We start from the raw sequence: 18,124 nt of genomic DNA, 5'->3' as shown, positions 1-18,124 counted from the left end.
TTATACGCGATGTTGAGGAGGCTTATCCCACGGTAATTGGCGCAAATTGTGGGGTCCCCCTTTTTGTGTATTGGGCAGAGTACACTGAGATTCCAATCGTCAGGCATGCTTTCTTCCGACCATATTCTGCAAAGAAGCTGATGCAAGCACCTTATCAGCTCTTCGCCGCCGTATTTGAATAGCTCGGCCGGTAATCCATCAGCACCCGCCGCCTTATTGTTCTTCAAGCGGGTAATTGCTATTCGAATTTCTTCACGGTCGGGCAATGGAACATCTGCTCCATCGACGTCGTCGATTGGGGAATCGGGTTCGCCATCTCCTGGTGTTGTACTTTCACTGCCATTCAGCAGGCTGGAGAAGTGTTCCCTCCACAAACTCAGTATACTCTGGTCATCAATAACTAGATCACCTCTGGGGGTCCTCTGGGGGGGTACAGTCTTGAAACCTTCAGTTAGTCGCCGGATCTTTTCGTAAAATTTTCGAGCATTACCCCTGTCGACCAGCTTGTCAAGCTCTTCATACTCACGCATTTCGGCCTCTTTTTTTTTTTTGTCTGCAAATGCGTCTCCACTGCGAGACGACAATCCTCATCATACCAGCTGTTTTTTTTTTTACTTTTCCGAAAACCAATGGTTTCGGTTGCAGCTGTACGTAAGGAGTTTGATATGCCGTCCCACAGCTCCCTTATACCGAGATGCTGATGAGTGCTCTCAGAGAGCAGGAGTGCAAGTCGAGTAGAAAATCGTTCGGCTGTCGGTTGTGATTGCAGCTTCTCGATGTCGAACCTTCCTTGTGTTTGTTGACGTGTGCGCTTTTCTACACAGAGGCGGGTGCGTATCTTAGCTGCTACAAGATAGAGGTCCGAGTCGATGTTGGGACCACGAAGCGTACGCACATCAAAACCACTGGAGACATGTCTTCCGTCTATCACGACGTGATCGATTTGGTTCCGCGTGTTTCGATCCGGGGACAGCCAACTAGCTTGATGGATTTTCTTATGCTGGAATCTAGTACTACAGACGACCATATTTCGGACCCCGGCGAAGTCGATCAGCCTCAGACCGTTTGGTGATGTTTCGTCATGGAGGCTGAATTTTCCGACTGTTGTGCCAAAGACACTTTCTTTACCCACCCTGGCGTTAAAATCGCCAAGCACGATTTTGACATCGTGGCGGGGGCAGCGCTCATAGGTACGTTCTAGGCGCTCATAGAAGGTATCTTTGATCACTTCGTCCTTCTCTTCCGTCGGGGCGTGGGCGCAAATCAGCGATATGTTGAAGAACCTCGCTTTGATGCGGATTGTGGCTAGACGTTCATCCACCGGAGTGAATGCCAGGACTCGACGACGGAGTCTCTCTCCCACCACGAATCCCACAACGAATTTGCTCTCCTTTATATGGCCGCTGTAGTAGATGTCACAAGGACCCACCTTCTTCCGTCCTTGTCATGTCCATCGCATTTCTTAGATTGCGGTGATGTCAGCCTTAAGAAGAAGAAGAATAATGCAGCTTATTTTTGATTTTTTTTGAATCTTTGGGGAAATTTTCCTTACTTCTGTTTTGGAGATTTGGTACTAATTTAGCGACCCTAAATCATCCGGATATATCAGAATTCACATGACCATGCCATTGTAGTGGTCCGTCGGCCTTTTCCAACTATTGACTACATTTTACAACAGGACAATGCTCCTTTTCATGAAGGATCTTTACCTTCAAAAGTTTTAAATGAAGCAAATCAAGTTGACCTCCGCACAGCCCTGACTAAAACATTAGTCAAAATGTTTGGTCTTTCGTTAAATATCAGAGGACAATTGATATAATAACCGAAAACGCCGAAATTAGCGACATTTGGTCTAAATTAACTGTTAACTTAGCGCACAATTGGGTTGAATCAATTCGGACCATAAAGCAGGCTGGTATGCCAATGGTAATGTAACCAATTATGAATTTATCGCCTTAGAATAGTAACTTAGACTAAACATTAAAATTAAAAAAATTATCATTAACAAGTAAGGAAGGGCTAAGTTCGGGTGTAACCGTGTATACTCTCGCAATTTATTTATTTAACTTTATTTATATTACATAATACACAATTTGACCCACATATTCTTCATATATATGGTATAAAGTCCATTGAAAGTTGGAAACCATAATATTAGGTTAGAAGCACCGAGGTCCTCGTGTTCGATGGGGCCTTAAAAACCTATGGTCCGATTTCGGCGATTTTTAGAATGGGGCTGCCACACTATTAACATAGTATTTGTGCAAAGTTCTGTACCGATATCTTCACTAGTACTTACTTTATCTATTGTAATGTAAACGATTCAGATTGTCTTCAAAGTTCTGGTATATAGGAAGTAGGCGTGGTTGTGAAGCGATTTGGCCTTTTTCACAACATATCATTGGGATGTAAGGAAACTATTACAAACCAAGTTTCATTGAAATCGGCCGAGTAGTTCCTGAGATATGGTTTTTGACCCATAAGTGGGCGACGCCACGCCGATTTTCCATTTTGTACAAAAATCTGAGTGCAGCTTCCATCTGTCTTTTCTTATGTGAAATTTAGTGTTTCTGCCGTTTTTCGTTTTTTTTTAGTGAGTTAACCCACTTTTAGTAGTTTTCAACCTAACCTTTGTATGGGAGGTGGGTGTGGTTATTATCCGATTTCTTTCATTTTTGGACTGTATTAGGAAGTGGCTAAAAAAAAGACTGCAGAAAGTTTGGTTTATATAGCTCTATTGGTTTGCGAGATATGTACAAAAAACTTAGTAGGGGGCGGGGCCACGCCCACTTTCATAAAAAAATTACATCCAAATATGCCCCTTCATAGTGCGATCCTTCATACCAAATTTTACTTCTATAGCTTTATTTATGGCTTAGTTATGGCACTTTATGTGTTTTCGGTTTTCGCCATTTTGTGGGCGTGGCAGTGGTCCGATTTTGCTCATTTTCGAAAGCAACCTTCCTATGGTGCCAAGAAATAAGTGTGCCAAGTTTCATCAAGATATCTTAATTTTTACTCAAGTTACAGCTTGCACAGACGGACGGACGGACGGACGGACGGACAGACAGACATTCGGATTTGAACTCCACTCTTCACCCTGATCACTTTGGTATATACAACCCTATATCTAACTCGTTTAGTTTTGGGAGTTACAAACAACCGTTATGTGAACAAAACTATAATACTCTCTTTAGCAACATTTGTTGCGAGAGTATAAAAACTAACAGGATAATCCATTTCATGGTGTGTGTAAATACTTTTGACGCAAAAAAAATGTGTGTAAATACTTTTGACTACTCCGAGTCTTCAGTTCATTTGCTTTTTTCTCCGCCATATTTCTAGCTATTCTAGCCAAACCGACTTCATTCTCTCGGGAATAGATCAAGGTTTACTACAACATAGCATTTTGTTACCCTGCGACAATAACAACAACAAGCGAAAGCTTTTTCTGTGAAGCGTGTAAAAAAACGTCCGATGTGTAAATAATTTTGACTACCTCTGTATATTTCAATATTGAAAGTCTAGCGGGAAGATACTATAAAGTATCGGTCACTGTGGTGTTAAAACCTATTATCAACGCATCAGTGTCAGGAATCATGTATACCATCAAAATTTCACCATTTGACAAAATTTTTAAACCAAGTTTTTACTTAATTTTAAGATTTTTTTCACCATAAATATATTTGGTCCTGTGGTTTAATTGCATAACCAAAATTTAATTTATACTACGTAGAACTCGAATGTACATTTTTTTGCTTACCTGTGTAATAGGGTGATATATTTGTTTCAAGTGAACTTGCATTTAATTTCATGTCTGACATATTTATAGGTACTAGAGGTGTTAAAGAACTACTGCCTGATGAAGAGTTAGAATTAAATAAAAAATTAATTAAATTATATGAATGAAAAACAAATAAACAAAAGTAACAAAATGTATTAATTTATTTACGGACTAGGCTTTTGAATGTTTGCAGTACGTCATTATTATAGAAAGTTAACAGTTCTGATTCATTTAAAATTAGTTAACACTATTTGCATATAACGATGATTTCCCCACTTCAGATAGTATTCATAAATATGAATGTATATATGTACTTCTTCTTCTGTACTTACCAATGGATGCACCTATGGACGGCGTATATAGCGAATTCTGAGGTTGCGATATTGATGTGATACTGTCATATATCACTGCATCATTTCCGACGGCTCCTGCTGCTGGAAAGTTATTATGGGTATCATAATAGGCCGTATTACTGTTTGTAGTCAAACTACCTAAATCGGAGAGGAGTTTATGCTCGTCTTTGATGCACCATTTTCCAGACCAAATCTGTTTTAATCAATATCATAAATTTAATTCAGAAAAAAATATTAATGACAATAATTATAGACTTGAATTTGATGGCACTTGCATTCGAATAAATTTGGTCACCGCTGTAAGCTATCCTCTGTCTTTTTATGTCGTCCTCAGAAGGCATGTTAACATCACGATTTTCGTCTGCAAGTATAAAATGTATTTGTTTTCTCTAATTTACGTTTTTACGATAATTGTAGTAGCTTCAATGGAAGTCCATTGAAGATCTCCGATTTGTAAACACTACCAATAATTTTAAACCAGGTATTCTTAAAAGTGCAACTTACTAACAGCCGGTTTCACGAAATTTTTTAATTGAAAATTAAGTTCCATTTAATTTTAATTTTTATTTTTATTTAACTTTGCAGTTAAGTTTTATGCGTTTCACCATTATTGTCATTTGGCATCCAAAAAATTAAAAGGCAGAGATGTTAGTAAGAATAACAGCTGATTTATGTAAACACGTAAATTGTAGTTCTTTGTCAAAATGGTAAACAAATGGGAATTCAGCTGATAGAAAAGCGTAACATGGTTACATGTGACAGTATTTAAATAATATTTAAATGGCAAAGCGTGGCCATTTAAATAAAAATTAACTCAAATGGTGCAACTGAAATTAATTATTTTTCACTTAAATTTGTTTCGTGAAACCGGCTGTTACTGTTTTTTAATGCATAAGAATTTTAGCCCAAACTTCAATGCATATAAATACATATGTGTGTTTGAATATGTATATGACGGTAAGTGCATATTTATGTTTATATTGCTATTTAGCTATGGAACTGTATAAGGGAGGTTTTTAAAAATAGTTTATGTATGCCACATGAAATTTTGAAAGGCTTTTAATGTGCACGTGCTTCGCGGTAATTGAATTAATTTTCTGTTTATTGAGATTTCTCAACACTTTATTCTCTGCTTTAGAACGTTTGACATGTATGAGTGCCAATATTACCAGCTCTAGTCACTAAAAACACTCACGAAAGGTTTCTTACTGTTAAATATATATTTATAGTATATAATAGCGATTGACTTAAGGCGAACATGTGTTTTTCATTGTTCACGATGCGATTGGGTCTTAACAAGGGGAATCGCCAAAATAATAATTTGGGTTGTAATTGATAACCTACCCAATTGTAGGTGAAGTTTCAATTGTAGTAAAGTTTGTTGCATACAATTTTTCTGTTATGCTAAACATATGTTATTCGCAAAGAAAGTGCCGGCGGTATATACACAATCAATACCAACACTGTTGAAATGGCTGTTACCTACCTTTGATTTTTCCCTAAACTCTGTGTACGATTCCTCAAATAATAAGTTACACCTAGTAAAAGTGTTATATCGTTATCATGGGGTGACGAAACAAACTGACTTGCGATGCTCAGTGTGAAAATAGGAAATATAAATCGATTGATAATTACGACCACCATATTATATATATATAAGTTAATACGCGAGATATTATAATAGCATAAGTAACTATAAATATGATGTGGTTTGGTACTAAAAAATTATTAAATCAGTTCATATGTTCCCCTAACTCCCATATATCAAATATAATGATTTGCGCCCTTCTGTCTAATTGTAATCGCATCATAATTCTTAATTGCCAATTGGAAATATTACGACTATATTTATGCGAGATAGTTAAGCTGCACTCGAACAAAGGTTTGAACATGGTTTGAATAAATATTAGTGTATATTATTGAAAATATTTTATATGCTCAAAATTATATGTATTTATTTATTATTCAAGATTAGAGATATACATATGTGCATATTACATTTTTATTCAATTTCATATTGAATCCCCAATAGTATTATACATATTTATTTTGACAAACAAATTGTACACGGCATTAGGTTTCATTGGGATAGACAGTGGTGTACTACAAAAGAGGAAAAAAATCAGTTGTTGATAATCACCGAGTATGAATAGAAATGTTCCGATTATCTCCATTAATCGAGATTACATCTATTATCCGATTTTTTTGTTTGGTTTTACGGAATAATATAAAGTTCAAGTTTGCCGTATTCAAGAAAAGTATGCCGAAATTAATATAAGAAAAAAGTATATTAACAGCCGGTTTCACGAAACAAATTTAAGTGAAAAATAATTAATTTCAGTTCCACCATTTGACTTAATTTTTATTTAAATGGTCACGCTTTGCCATTTAAATATTATTTAAATACTGTCATATGTAACCATGGTTACGCTTTTCTATCAGCTGAATTCCCATTTGTTTACCATTTTGACAAAGAAATACAATTTATTTGTTTACATAAATCAGCTGTTATTCTTACTAACATCCCTGCCTTTTAATTTTTTTGATGCCAAATGTCAATAATGGTGAAACGCAAGAAATTTAAGTGCAAAGTTAAATAAAAATTAAAATTAAAATTAAATGGAACTTAATTTTCAATTAAAAACTTTCGTGAAACCGGCTGTAAATATAAGAAAATTAAAATTAATAGTCAAATAACCTTGAATGACTTTTTTGTAATTTACGCAACCTCAAGACAGTTTTACACAAAATTATATCTCCAACCAGTCTATTATAAAAAATGCTTTCAGTCCTGGCCATCGAGGTCCAAATATCGTTAATTTTGTAGTGTGAATTACAATAAATCGTAATTTTTATTTTTTATTGATCGATACTTGTCCATAGTTTTGTATTGGTTTCTTTCGGTATATGCATTTCAGATGGACGTGAGCAATGAATGTTGAATGTTCAATTTTGTCACACTGTGGTATATGCTTATACTTTTACATGAGAAATATACCCGAACAAAGTGTTTTTAGTTCTCTTATCCAATTATAATGGGATGTCTTTTTATAGCTACATACCCTCCATCAATTATTAAAGCAATAAAAGTGATAAAAATATATTAATCTTAGATACATACATATGCTCACATATGTAATTATCGTCATTCCTAAATTCTCGCAACAAAATTGCTAGCAACAAATTTGCTAAGGAGAGTATTATAATTTTGTTCACATAACGGTTGTTTGTAACACCCAAAACTAAACGAGTTATATATAGGGTTATATATACCAAAGTGATCAGGGTGAAGAGTGGAGTTCAAATCCGAATGTCTGTCTGTCCGTCCGTCCGTCTGTGCAAGCTGTAACTTGAGTAAAAATTAAGATATCTTGATGAAACTTGGCACCGTAGGAAGGTTGCTTTCGAAAATGAGCAAAATCGGATCACTGCCACGCCCACAAAATGGGAAAACCTAAAACACATAAAGTGCCATAAGTAAGCCATAAATAAAGCTATGGAAATAAAATTTAATACGAAGGATCGCACTATGAAGGGGTATATTTGGATATAATTTTTTTGGGGAAGTGGGCGTGGCCCCGCCCCCAAATAGGTTTTTTGTACATATCTCGCAAACCAATAGAGCTATAAAAACCTAACTTTCTGCAGTCGTTTTTTAGCCACTTCTTAATACAGTCCAAAAATGAAAGAAATCAATAACCACGCCCACCTCCCATACAAAGGTTAGGTTGAAAATGACTAAAAGTGAGTTAACTCACTAAAGAAAAACGTCAGAAACACTGAATTTCACATAAGAAATGGCGGATGGAAGCTGCACTCAGTTTTTTTACGAAATGGAAAATGGGCGTGGCGTCGCCCACTTATGGGCCAAAAACCATATCTCAGGAACTACCTGACCGATTTCAATGAAACTTGGTTTGTAATAGTTTCCTTACATCCCAATGATATGTTTGTTATAGGCTAAATCGCTTCACAACCACGCCTACTTCCTATATACCAGAACTTTGAAGAAAATCTGAATCGTTTATTTTACAATATATAAAGTAGGCACTAGTGAAGATATCGGTGCAGAACTTTGCACAAATACTATGTTTATAGAGTGTCAGCCCCATTCTAAAAATCGTCGAAATCGTACCATAGGTTTTTAAGGCTCCATATATCGAACACGAGGACCTCGGTGCTTCTATTCTAACATTATGGTTTCCAACTTTCAATGGACTTTATACAATATATATGACGAATATGTGGGTCAAATTGTGTATTATATAATATTAATAAAGTTAAATAAATAAATTGCGAGAGTATAAAATGTTCGGTTACACCCGAACTTAGCCCTTCCTTACTTGTTAAACATGAAATGCCACAGATTCGATATGCTGCAGAAAAAATGGCAGATGCAATATTTCATTTGCGGCCTAAAGAGTTACAACTGTGCAGATCTTTATGTATGTGTGCAGAAAGAGTATTAAAACGTAGAGATTGTTTTGTGATAAAGATATTTATGTAAATAAGGGTAGTTCTTATATTGAAACAAAAATGATCTTTACACGCATTTTTAATAAATGTTTTCGAAAGCGTTGAACCGTTTTTTTACGAAAAAATATGTAAAGTAAATTAAAGTTATGTTTTTACTCGTCATTGTTTATTTTATGATCTATTGTTTTAAATAAAATAATAGTATTACCAATTTTATATTTTTAATTTTCATAAATAAGTATAATGTTAAGAGAAATTTCAAATTGTTTGGCTAATAATAAGTGTACTCTGCATTAAGTCGTAGTTTGGCTTGCTTCGTTATAAAAAAGAACTACCCTTATACAGCGGTCTGTGTTATACATATGTCATCTAATATTTCTACACGCAGCATTGTGTGACATATCAATAAAAATAATGATTTTTATCAGCGTGCTCTTAAACACTTTTATGGAATCTATTGAAGGCGACAAGTGATTTCCAAAGTAACAAGGGAAGTTTGTGCTTTTTAACATTGTAGCATTTGTGAGCAGTCAAGTTGGATTACCGAAACATATGTATGTGTATATAAAAACCCTCAGAATATCGAGTTTGTAAAATATATTTATGTCTGTATTACTGAAAAGAAGATGTAATATTTAAAGAAGTAATGAAGGACTGCGAACTGCGAAGGAGAGAGAGAGGTGGCGCACTATCGTCGATTCGGCTATAACCGGCTAAACGGTTGCAACGCCAATCACATACATACAATGAAGGACTAAGTTATGGTGCAACCGAACATGTTTGCACGGACCAATGGCGGTGCAATACTTTTATATATTGAATAGATTATATGTTTAAAAATTTTGCAAATGAATATTGGACATTCCATGAACATGTTAATAGATTACAGCCATTGGTATCTTCGACTTACTTCAAAGCTACATTTTGTTTCATGTCCATGATAATTATATTAAAAACATAAAATTAACACAAATTACTATTTTCATTATATTAATATTGTGAAAAGATACAGTGATAGACATTCGTTTTAACGCAGCCTTTCATTTTGATTCATTCTCTCTCTTTTACCAATGACTTACTTAAAAAAAAATTCTATGTTATATTACTTGCTAGGCTAACGGGAGTTTGTTTGTAGTGCAAAAATCTATGTTCGTTGTTGTTGTTATATTTTATACATTTTTTTTTTTTGATAATATGATAAAAACGAGATAGACATTTAACGCATTAACTAAGTGTCTCATATTTTCATATTTATTCAGTTTTCAATAAGTAATTGATGTTGCATTTTTATTAATAACTTCAAAAACACGATTTATCATAGAGTTCACTAAATGTTTCAGTTTCGTATGATCAAAATATTCCCATGTTTCTTTTATGTCCAATTTGAGCTCGTTTACAGTCCAATAAAGGTGCCCTTGGACTTTTTTCCCATAGATTTTGCGCGATATGTTCCAAACCTTTTTAAAGACTCCTTGAAAATAGTATCTTTATCCATTTTGCCATCCAAAAATAAAATGTAGATGTATATTTTGAGTCCATTTTCGGCGGCACAAAGCATAATTTTGCTTTACCTCTCGATTAAAATGCCTCCCAAACCATAACGCTGCCACCACCAAAGTTTTTTTTTGACAAATCGTGTCAGAAACAACTGTAAGAGTCGGGACCATCTAAATTTAATGTTTTTTCATCGGAAAACACAACATCATCCCTTTCAGTTGTCCACTGCATGGGTTTCCGGGTTAAGTCTAACCCGGACGTTACACGGGAAAGAAATTGCTTTCAAGTTGCCACACACTGACACTTTTTTACTACACACTCTCACTTTCCGAACTTGAAAGCCATCTTGCTTTCAATTTTTGTGAGCAAGAAGTGTTTCAAGTTGATGATCAAGAAAAGATCAGCTGAGTGCAGGGTTCTCCAATTTTCAAATTACAAGTATTAAATTTTTAAAATCAATGACTTATAAAGTTGAAATAAGTGAATTATTCCCTTTTACAAAATTGTACACAAATAATGCATTTTATGGAACATGAATCTTCCGACGTATCTACAGATTGATTTAAAAGTAAAGACTTCTTAATCTATTTTGGCGATAAATGGAAGCAGTTTCCGTGACGACGGCATCTCTGTAACAATAATTGAATATCAAGTTGCCTGCTGCCTACGTCATGGCTTTCAATTTATGCCAATTTTGACAATTAGTTCGTGTGATTAACTTGAAAGCAAGCTCTTTCCCGTGTAACGGCAGCGTAAGTGCACTTGTTTGTGATGAGGCTTCAACCAGGCTTGCACATCCGTTTCTTCCATTTGAACTATTTTCTGTTATGTCAAATGTGAGCAATGTACCATGGTTGTCACTGGAAAACCCAAATTATCTTTTTCTTTTTTGTTCGGTTCAAAATTGGTTTAGTGGTTTGATTTTTTATTTGATTTATCTGGCGAATATTAAATTTTACATTGCCCTTTGTTGGATTTTTCACGCAATAATTTTTAGATTTTTTTTTAAATGGCTCCGTGAGCCATTGCAACAACCTTCCTTATGGTAAATATTGATTTGAGCTTTTTTGAGTCTCCGAGGTATTTTCCCTTCGTGATTTGTACTACAAACAAACTCCTGTTAGCCTAGCAATCAATATAATATATAATTTGTTTTAAGCAAGTTATTGATAAAAGAGAGATAATGAAGCAAAATTAAAAATTAGGCTGCATTTAAACGAATGTCTGTCACTGAATATAACCCTACAAATTATTGTTGCGAAATCAAGGGCCGGAGGCACGCCCCTACAAAATGTTTATAATACACCTTTCTGTATTAAACCATTTTTTAACACATTATGCGGCTAAGTTATAGATTTTTATATTTATTTAGCTACCCACAACGATTAGTAAATTACAAGTTATGTACGATATAAATATGTTGAACTACAATTCTATGGTGTATGCTTAAAGCTGAAAACTTACCATGATCGTCGATTCGTTTTCTTTTAATGCAATTTCCGTTTGGATCTGTAGAGTGGTGTATACCCAGTATTCCATTTATACTATATCCTGTCGATCGGTGTTCTACACTGTTGTGACTATTATTGGCATTTCCAACTAGCGTTGTGGTTGATGCTGCTGTATTAAGTATATTCTGTTGCTCCTGCAAATGTGTTGCCGCTGCCGCAGCAGTGGTCGCCGGGGCATGTGCTATAACTGATGTGGTATTATTACTTGAGTTATTAGAATTATTTTGTTGCTGCTGGTGATTCAAATCATTGCCATTGCTTTCAACGCTGTCCACAGCATTGTGATTAGAATTGCCACTGTTTCCTGCAGAACAACTACTGCTATGATGTTGTGGCTGATGGTGATGAACATGTTTTGCTTTCTCTGCGGCTTTGTTTCGAACAATTCTACAAAGAGATTATCACAATATGTTTTAATTAAAACAAGTGTACTAGCCTTAATCGATTCTTTAATATTTTTCTCATTGAAGAGTACTCAAGTACAATTATACAAATTAAGTTAACGTATTGTCTTAAATATACTGAATTTAGTGAAGAAATAGGTGAAATAATGAAATTTGAATTGCCCAGCCGTCTTAAAAATATTATTTTCACTATCGTAGAATACTTTGAGCTGAAGGCGGTTTGAAAAATAGTAAGAAGGGCTAAGTTCGGGTAAAACCGAACATTTAATACTCTCGCAATTTATTTATGAAATTCTATTATGACAAAACACAATTGGGAACATATATTCGATACAAAGTCCACCAGAATAGCGAAAATCATTATTTCTAGTACATGGAAGCAGGTGTAATTCCTAGATCGATCCGATTTCAGCGTTTTTTAGACGGGCGATGATACACTATAAAGTACGTACTTTTACAAAGATCTGTTCCGATACCTTCACTGGTGCTTAATGTATAGATTGTAAAGGATTCGGTGGATCCAAAAATTTTGGTATAGGGAAAATAGACGTGCGTGTGAACCGTTTTCGCAACATTTCAGCCAAATTGATTGATCAATCAAAATTTTTATTGAGAAACCCTCCTTCACACTGCCGACCGAGTAATTCCAGAGATATGGTACGAACTTACTGAATAAAGCATTTTTAGTAGTTTTCAAAACAACCTTTGTATGGCAGGTATGCGTTGTTATAATCCGATTTAGCAGGGGCGGGTCCGAAGCAAACTCGGACCACTGCCACGCCCACAAAATGGCGAAAACCAAAAACAAGTGCCATAACTAAGCCATAAATAAAGCTATGGAAATCAAATTTGGTACAAAGGATTGTTTTAGAAAGGGGCATATTTGGATGTAAATTGGGAAAGTGGGCATGGCCCTGCCCCCTACTAAGTTTATGGTACATATCTCGTAAACTACTAAAGCTATATCAACCAAATTCTAAGGAGTCGTTCTGAATCGTTTACTTTACAATACATAAAGTAAGCACTAGTGAAGATATTGGAATGGAACTTTAAATACTGCATTTATAGTGTGGCAGTCCCTTTCTAAAAATCGCCGAAATCGGACCATAGGTTTTCAAGCCCCCATATATCGAACATGAGGACATCGGTGCTTCTAGCCTAATATTAGGGTTTCCAACTTTCAATGGACTTTATACCGTATATATGACGAATATGTGGGTCAAATTGTCTATTATATAATATTAAATAAATAAATTGCGAGAGTATAAAATGTTCGGTCACAACCGAACTTAGGCCTTCCTTACTTGTTTGATATACATATGTATGTACTTTAAGCTCATACCCGATTTAAACTATTTTTTAAACAACGGATGCATTTCTACACAGGGAGCCCATGTACAAATCTTGATTAAAGCTTTGAACATAATGGTATCAATGATCCGATTTAGCCTCTCATTTCCAATACTAGCATATTTCAAGCTTCATTAATTTATCCCAATTTTAGATACAGTATCCGCTCACATGTATGTATGTGATTGGCGTCTCTCTCCTTCGCAGTTCGGCGCCAGTTGGAGATCCCAAGTGAAACCAGGTCGCTCTCCACCTGGTCCCTCCAACGGAGTGGAGGCCTTCCCCTTCCTCGGCTTCCTTCGGCGGGTACTGCATCGAACACTTTCAGGGCTGGAGTGTTTTCGTCCATTCGGACAACATGACCTAGCCAGCGTAGCCGCTGTCTTTTTATTCGCTGAACTATGTCAATGTCGTCGTATAACTCGTGCAACTCATCGTTTCATCGTTTGCGGTATTTGCCGTTACCAATGTCCTGAGGACCACAAATATTGCGCAAAATTTTCCTCTCGAAAACTCCTAGTGTCGTCTCATCTGATGTTGACATCGTCCAAGCTTCTGCACCATAAAGCAGGACGGGAATGATAAGCGACTTGTAGGGTTTGATTTTGGTTCGTCGAGAGAGGACTTTACTGTTCAATTGCCTACTCAGTCCAAAGTAGCACCTGTTGGCAAGTGTGATTCTGCGCTGGAGTTCGAGGCTGACATTGTTCGTGTTGTTGATGCTGGTTCCCAGATATACGAAACTATCTACTACTTCAAAGTTATGGCTGTCAATAGTGACGTGGGAGCCAAGACGCGAGTGCGCTGACTGTTTGTTTAATGACAGGAGATGAGATCCGCTCACATGTACCGACGGATAAACAGACCTTCGGAATTCAACTGGCCTCGACATTATAATAGTTTTGATATACAAAACACCATATGTATCTTGTTTATTTTAAAGTGTTACAAACAACCAGTAGGTGAAAAAAGCTAGAATATACTGTGCAATATGTTGCGAGAGTATAAGAATTAAGTAGATACACATATCCATTTTTGGGTGCGGGCAATGTGTTAATATATATATATATATTTGTATGTATACATATATATATCTATATTTAAATTGACCTTAACACTGTGAAGTGTACAGGTTTAGTTCGCACATTTTGTGCAAGACTTTGACAAGTGGTGGATTATGGCAAATCAACCCCTTTATAAGAATTTGTTTGCCCACCGTTAGAAAAAGCAGAGCCACAAATCTGTAATACTTAGATATACAGATTGTGACCTAAATGTATGGTATTTAAAGAACGAATAAAGAACACGCCTGAAATTTCATCCACTATTTCGCGTTTGCTCTTTTGTGTGTGTATTTGTGCTTGCGGTCGATGTACGTACATACATACTTATGAACCCAAGCGTATCCGTAGATATCTATGTATGTATGTACTAATATTTTTAAATACAGATTAGTGGGCGGCTACCAGCATAACAATTCCCGTTTATTTACATCGCCAAATACTGTATTTCTTAGTGTATGCTGCAAATCCTTTAAATATGTTAGGATTAGAAATATAGGTAATTAGTTAGAATTTAGTGATTAAGTTGTTTTCTTATTTATGTACTTTTTAAGTTTAGGAAAAAATTATTTTTTAATTTGTTGATAGATTGACAAAATGTTGAAGTTTTTGTGCGTTGTGCAAATAACCACCAATCGCGTATATACCGATGACCTGTTGAATGAAACATGTATCACCCATAAAGTTACTTTTATAAGTTTATAAGGAGAACATATACAAGTGATCAGGGTTGGTAGAAATCTCATGAAAGTGATAACATTTATTATGATTGGACAGCCTTACATATTAAGCAAGAATAACAAAATAATGAGTTGAGCTCTGAATCTATGATATATTTTGGATGTGTTTGTTAATTGGCGTCATAAATGAACATAATACTGAGCAAAACAAATAATCAGATATAACTTGTAAGCAGTTTTGTATTTGCCTAGCTCTTTTAGTGTAAAAGTGATTTTAATGAACGTATGCATATGAATTAAATTTTAACATTTAATTTAATCGCTTCTTTGGATATAATATACTCGCAACATATAAATTGTTCACGAGTTATTAGTTTCACAGTGACACTAATGCTTTTATAAATTGAAAAACGTTGATTTCGTGTTTTAATTACCGTACCAGTAAGAATAGACACCATGTTCCGAAAGATCATAAGCGATATTAACGTCAGAACATCTCGAGAATCCGTGAAGATTTGTTGAATGTCCGTAAAATTAAATTGAGCGATTTTTTTTTGTTGATAACTGTTATCATCATCTTCGTTTCTACTCTGATTTGTGATAATGTATGAGACATGGATACATCATGACGCACTTGAGTCCAATCGGTTCTCCCTGATTGTTTGTCGTCTAAAGGGCCCGAAAGCAAAAAATTCGACCAAACTACAGCGTTATAAAGATGACTTATATCTAACTTTTATCGTCAATAAATGTGAAGAACTAAAAAATTATCAATATTAGATAAAAACAGAGGATTTATGAAACAAACATGGACTTATTTTCGTTTTAAGTTTTACGTTGCATTTGTCTTTAGTTATGCACATTTTTCATTGGATTTCGTTCTTCACAAAAAAATCACATACAAGTGTTAGTTTCTGAATCCTAGTATTAAAGTATTTGTAAATATTTTTGGTTGAGTTAAGTAGTACATGTTGATATACATTCAATGCGCTATCAATATGCATCCACTCGATTCCAAACAACTTCTGCATATTCAAAAAATATATTAATTGGAACGGTTTCAAATTGACTGTGTTAATAAATAAACACATCCAAATACATATGTGCTCGCCGTTCCTGGCAATCTCTTCTTCTAAAAGTCAATTTTCTGTTTCCATATGTCAGCCACTTCAATACAAGGGGGTTAATTCAATTGGAAGAAAATTGAATTAAATCAACACAAACTCTTCATTCAAAAGTTACCTACCATTAGCATGTAAGTTCAAGTCGAGCACAATTGAGACATATGTTTCATACTAGCACTTTGGGGTATAATAAAATAACGAGTGCACTGTAAATGCAATCAGTGCGCATAAAATACAACCACTTCATTGAATGTCCCACAGGGAAATCTTTTAATTCGCCAAAAAATAATAAAAATTGCCTCTTCATGCCAAGGATGTTGTGTTTTTTCGAAATAAGAGAGTTTCCAAAACTAAAAGTATGTCACATTACATAGTATTATTGTTATTTACGCAAAGAGATTTTTAAAGTCGTAATTACACTTTATATATTTATTATTGCTAGTAAGAAAAGTAAAACGGTATTTTGTATCGAACAAAATTATGCAAGTACCTTTTTCCATTTATTTGTTTTGTAGTCGACGAAATGAACTCCATATACCTACTAAGTGGAACATGATTGAATTTTTTAGCATAGAATTATTTTAAATTACTGTCTATAAATTATTACTTTAAAATACAGATGCGGTATTCTGACTTTTTTCTATCTCCAATATGTAAATATTTTTTAGACAAACATATTCAGTAAATATAACAGGTTAAAAGTCAGACCATCAAATAAATATCACATAAACAAGGGCTGAGTTAGGGTTGTATAGGGGTATGCTACACAATTAGTTGCATTACTTTTAATATATTTATTTCCCAGTTGTTTATATTAAAATCAACCTAATTGACATAAATAAATATGCATTCTATAAGTGCTGCAGGAAGGTACATACATATACTAATCGTAATACTAATTGAATTATTCAAATTAAGTGCTAAACCATATTGTGGTCAGGAAAACATGTCATGTCATTGACCAATATTAACGGCACTAGTCGACCGGATAGTCAAAAATCAGTACGTATATTGCGATTAGAGCATTCTCTAAATTTTAAGAATTCTTAGCATCATTCGGTAATAAAATTTAATAATATCGATATATAAAATATGTATACATATATATATATATGTATATATACAATGTTTTAGCATTAATTTTGTAAGTCGTAAAGTAGGTTTTGAATCGGTATATAAATTGTGTATTGAACGTGGAACCGCTCAGTTTTAGGCGAATTTCATATTTCACTACCCGACAATTTTGAACCAAATCTGGTAAATAATATCATCCTAACAGTTGTTTGTAACATCTGTAACTAAACGAGTTAGATATATGACTATATATATAAATGATTAGGATAACGAACACAATTAAAAACCGGAGTCTGTCCCTCCGTCCGTATGTGCTATAACGTAGGTAAATATTGAAATATCTTAATTAATGAAACTTGGTACGTTATCGCTAACAAAAAAATTAATTTGTACTAAATTTTAAGGATAGAAAAAGTTGAAAACGGGCCTGACACCGACCACCTTCGAAGCTAAAGGCATACCAAAAGAACAACTCGATTGATATGCTGATATGACAATATTTACGATAAATTTACGTCCATAATATTTTCTTGAAATCGGTTCATAAACACGATGCATAATCATGAATATACTGTAATTTGATGGAGGGCATGGGCAGGGCTGCAAATCAGTGCAAAAATCGATGAGCTTCGGTTTAGTGGATCGAACCAATTATGCAGAAAAAACGTGGCTCAAGAACCGGTATAAGATATCTCTGAACACGATTCGGTTCTATTCAAATAGTTCAGTTTAAAAACTAAGTGATATGTATATAAAAGCGTATGGAGATATGAATGAAAATATTGGTAAGGAGGTGGCGAACAGAAAGCA

General features: G+C 34.8%; 1 protein-coding gene across 1 annotated transcript in view; it reads right to left on the bottom strand.

Annotated features, from left to right (window-relative positions):
• Window positions 1-18,124, bottom strand: part of LOC105219658 (paired box protein Pax-5) — a 61,415-nt gene that overhangs the window by 9,117 nt on the left and 34,174 nt on the right. The window contains exons 6-8 of the mRNA XM_011195946.3: window positions 11,575-12,008; window positions 4,413-4,498; window positions 4,117-4,330 (exon numbers count right to left, since the gene is read on the bottom strand). Coding sequence (XP_011194248.1) covers window positions 4,117-4,330; window positions 4,413-4,498; window positions 11,575-12,008 — 734 coding nt within the window. The remainder of the gene's footprint in view (window positions 1-4,116; window positions 4,331-4,412; window positions 4,499-11,574; window positions 12,009-18,124) is intronic.

Source organism: Zeugodacus cucurbitae, chromosome X, assembly GCF_028554725.1.
Source record: "Zeugodacus cucurbitae isolate PBARC_wt_2022May chromosome X, idZeuCucr1.2, whole genome shotgun sequence".
Lineage (NCBI taxonomy): Eukaryota > Metazoa > Arthropoda > Insecta > Diptera > Tephritidae > Zeugodacus > Zeugodacus cucurbitae.
The sequence above is the reverse complement of the archived record's forward strand: the minus strand, read 5'-3'. Positions and strand labels throughout refer to the sequence as shown.